The sequence below is a fragment of the Vollenhovia emeryi genome, unplaced genomic scaffold (assembly GCF_000949405.1).
Source record: "Vollenhovia emeryi isolate VEMERY1.0 unplaced genomic scaffold, V.emery_V1.0 DF939143.1, whole genome shotgun sequence".
NCBI classification, from domain to species: domain Eukaryota; kingdom Metazoa; phylum Arthropoda; class Insecta; order Hymenoptera; family Formicidae; genus Vollenhovia; species Vollenhovia emeryi.
The window spans coordinates 1,180,673-1,184,563 of NW_011967223.1; the positions used below are offsets into that span (position 1 = coordinate 1,180,673).

The 3,891-nt window shown below is 46.9% G+C and overlaps 1 protein-coding gene across 2 annotated transcripts in view; it reads left to right on the top strand.

The window, feature by feature from the left end:
- LOC105566651 (trehalase) overlaps positions 1-3,891 on the top strand; it is a 61,042-nt gene that overhangs the window by 4,401 nt on the left and 52,750 nt on the right. For both annotated transcript variants that reach the window (XM_012020825.1, XM_012020830.1), the window contains exon 2: positions 2,472-2,616. In XM_012020825.1, the coding sequence (XP_011876215.1) occupies positions 2,474-2,616 (143 nt within the window). In that variant the 5' untranslated portion in view covers positions 2,472-2,473. The remainder of the gene's footprint in view (positions 1-2,471; positions 2,617-3,891) is intronic.

A 3,891-nucleotide genomic window follows, 5' to 3' on the forward strand; every position in this document is an offset into this window, starting at 1 on the left:
GTTTTAGCAAATCAGCCAATAGGTCTGTTCGTTTCCGAAGTACCAATGCCGTTCTTTTGTAGTGTAGATAGGTGCAGATGAGTGGCACGTTCACAGGTCGCAACAATAAACAGGGACGTCAAACACATAAACGCATCTCTAATCGCTTCATGATTGGACGATTTCCTTATGCATATACAAACATGCAAGTTTCTCTGCATAATTAAACCGATCGGTTTTCCAAAATATTCATTTTTATTTAAGTTGTTCAAGAGCATTCGTTCGATATTTCATTCGTGATATTTTTAATTCGATATTTTCATATTGAGATTGCAAAAAACATGGAATAATCGATAATATTGAATGTCGATAAACATCTCTACACGAAGTTTTCGAAGAATCGAGGTATATATATATGGACTCGCGGAGCAAACTCCGATCGATCGACAGGTGGCTTATTTAATCTAAGTAGCACTTGTGCCGCTGTGTCTCGCTTATCGTAGAACGATTGATTGCGCTCAGCAGAGAAAGCCGCTCGGCAGCTGTTGTCAAATTCGCGAATCTGATTGGAGCGTGCGCTTAGATTCAATCACGATTAATCGGATTCGAGATTTTTACGATAGCCGCAGAGCAGCTTTTTCTGTCGCACGCGGCCGTCAAAGTTAATAGTCCATAAATGCGTTGAGCTGCGGCAACGCGTGCGGCAATGCCAGTCGACCAATCGGAAACTCGCCGCAAGCTTCCCGCGTTGAAATCTTTTGATTCGTTGCCGCACACGTTGGCTACAGTTCAATGGAATTCGTTCGTGGAATTTCTGTCCCGCGCGACTCCGTGATTGAATTAACCGCCGAGGGGGTTAGTCGAGGTCGCCGTCGACGGGGCATCAGCCGACGAGAATCTGCGGAGCCGCGGGCACTGCGCCTTCTCGCGTTTCTTTTGCACTCGAGACAGGACGAAATGCACACAGAGAGGTCGAAGAACAAAGGGGCGAGGGAGGCGAAGAAGGAAGGCGAACGGTAATCGAAGCGAAACGTCGCTAACCTAGACTCTCGCGCCGGTCACCGATTCTCCGTTCAATCGATAGAGCGCCGATGGTGCGTGAAGGCCGCATTTTCTACCGCATTGCGATATACATATCGCGTGTCCGGCGATGTCGCGCCGCCCGCAGCTCGACGTCGTCGAACGCCGGGGTAAAACGACCGCGGAAGAACCGCGACCGTACGTTGACCTCCGTTTTGAGGCGAGAGAGCCGCGTATGCGCGACAAATTCGTGCGAGGGTACTGTACGGTCATGGTCAGAAAGGTTGTCCGACGTTTTGCAACAAGTTTTCGGAATATTCGCGCGTACACCCACAGAAAAAAAATTTCCGGATAAAATGTACGCGTACAACATGTGAGCACTGTGGCTGCTGGGCTCGAACTTTTATAATTCGACTCTGTCTTATGTGACGACGATGACTCACTTAGTGCTACTTGATAAGAACTATAAGATTCCCGTTTCAAAAAGTTAACCGATTGTTCGCGCAAATGTTCGGAGATTTAGAGAAAACTCCGGAGTCGTTTTACCGAAGCAATGACGAGTTATAGTAATTTTAATTTGCAATGAAAAACGTGCGGCCGCGTTGACTCAAATGACTGAAACGAATGGAAAAATTAAAAATACATCTCTGAACTAGGTGCGAACAGACAATAAGATTCTTCGTTGCCGAAACTACGAGAAGAGCACGCATTCGTCAAAGTCGCGAGTCTCAGCTGCCTTTTGCTACGATTGTACATGCAAGCGTCCTTAAACAAGGGCAAATGATGCATTGTTCTTATAAAGTAATTAGATTACGAAAGGATTAATCCGGGCGATAAAGACCGTTGCTCCCGAATTGGAGATAAGATGAGTCTCGCGACGAAAGAGAGAGACTGGCAATGAGTCACGCGAATCGCTGACAATCGCGGCTCGCTCCTGCCACTCGTGAATTTGCAAATCACGTGTGTGGCGTAAAACGTCGGGCCGAAGGTCGAGAGCGTATCGAAAAGTATGTGCGTGTGTCGCAAGTCTCTTATCTTACGCCCGGAACGTACGGATTATCGTGCGTGACGCATTCGATCGGTGGTCAAATCAGAGAGAGAGAGAGGCCGTCGCGGCGCGAGAATTTTTTCGACACCGAGCAGGCGATAACGGGAAGGGAAACAAATAGTAGCGCCTTGAAATAATAGCGCGGTCCTCGCTTCGCCTCTTTCACAAGCCAGTCGTCCCTTCGGACGAAATGCTTCTCGTGATAAAGCGTAAGCCGAATTGATTAGAGCACTCGGCACTTGCGATCTGAAGATTAGAATGTCACGCCGATTGTTCATCTTCGTTTCGCGCAGGGTATATTTTTAAATTTCAAGCTGGCATCGGCAGCGGACTCGCTCTTTGATTTTCGCGCGTATCACACGATCGTCTTGTTATCAATGATTATTGTATGCGCACAATAAATAATTATTATCTCTTTTCGCAGTGATGCTGGTTGTTTGGCAAGGAGCCCGCCGTTGCCTGAGTTGCAGCGGGCAGCGCACTAATCAGGGCCATCAATTCCACCAGAAGCACCATCGTCGCGAGCCGATCGGCGAGAAGCTCGACCGGTATCATCTCGTTCGATCCAGGTAAACGATCCGGTTATTACCGAGCGCTGTTTTCCCATCGATGGCGGCATTTTCGTTACGTGATCAGCGTTATCTGTTATTCTTCCCGTGAGCACTCGATGAGGAAGAATTGCGCAATATTGTCTCGAGCTGAACAATCGTCGGCGCGCGGGGACAGCTCCAATGTTATATAGACCGTGATCGAGAGACGCGGTAACATGAAAATAAATTCCATTTCGTTGTTACACAATGTGCGCGATTGAAAGAAACCTTTTGGAGGTAAAACATCGTCAATTTATCGCCCGCGTTTCAGTTCGTATTGGCTTCGAATTGATATATTTCAAGAGCATTTTCGCCCCTGCGAATGGATCAATTGATACACGAAACGATACGCGCAAAGCTACTGTGTTTCATCGAAAATAATTAGGGTGGGACAATGAAAACTCGAAAATTGTATTATTTATATAATTTATTGCCTGTTTAAACAAACGCCCGCAAGATTATTCGCATAGAGTCGGCGGGACCGACGCGGTGGTTCATTATCCTACCGTCCGCGATCGAAACGCGTACTTGATTCAGCTAATCATGCACGGCTAAGTTTTATGCGTGCACGAGCGTGTGCGTGTGCGCCGTCGTTACTCGTACGCGCCTCGTCGACGGACTCGAACGAGAGAGAGAGAGAGAGAGAGAGAGAGAGAGAGAGAAAGAGAGACAGACGAGGTAATTCTCCGATGACCCGACCGTTTAATCGCAGGACGTTTGCGAGAGGAAAATTTTCCAATGGCGATCCGAACGGCAGTCCGAAACGCACCCAAACGGCGTGTCTCGGGCGTTTCTTGGAAGTCGTCTCGCGAGGTTCTGTCCCGTCGGTTAACTCGCTTGAGTCACCGGCCGGCTACACCGTAGGAATACCTGCGAGTGAATAATCGGAAAAATCGTCACCTGACAGCGCGCTAAAATCCACGTGCGGGAAATACAAAGGTCGTAAGAAAATTAATCGTCTAAAAATCCATTGTCTCCAATCTCCGTCGTCGATCTCGCAAAGTAAGTACAGCGGATTGTTTTAAGACTCGCGAAAATAATTTGTTATACCTTCAGAATTGCTTCGAATTGAATTGCTGTACACACAATTGATAAGTTGTTGGTGAAAACGTCAGGAAACGTGGTTCGATCATTAATTTTTTAAGTATAGCGGAATCTTTTAGGAACAGTTGATCTCGCGAAAAATATATAGCAACTATTTTTTTACAACTTTTTGAAGTTTAATTATCTAATGATATGGACACCACTCTCTTC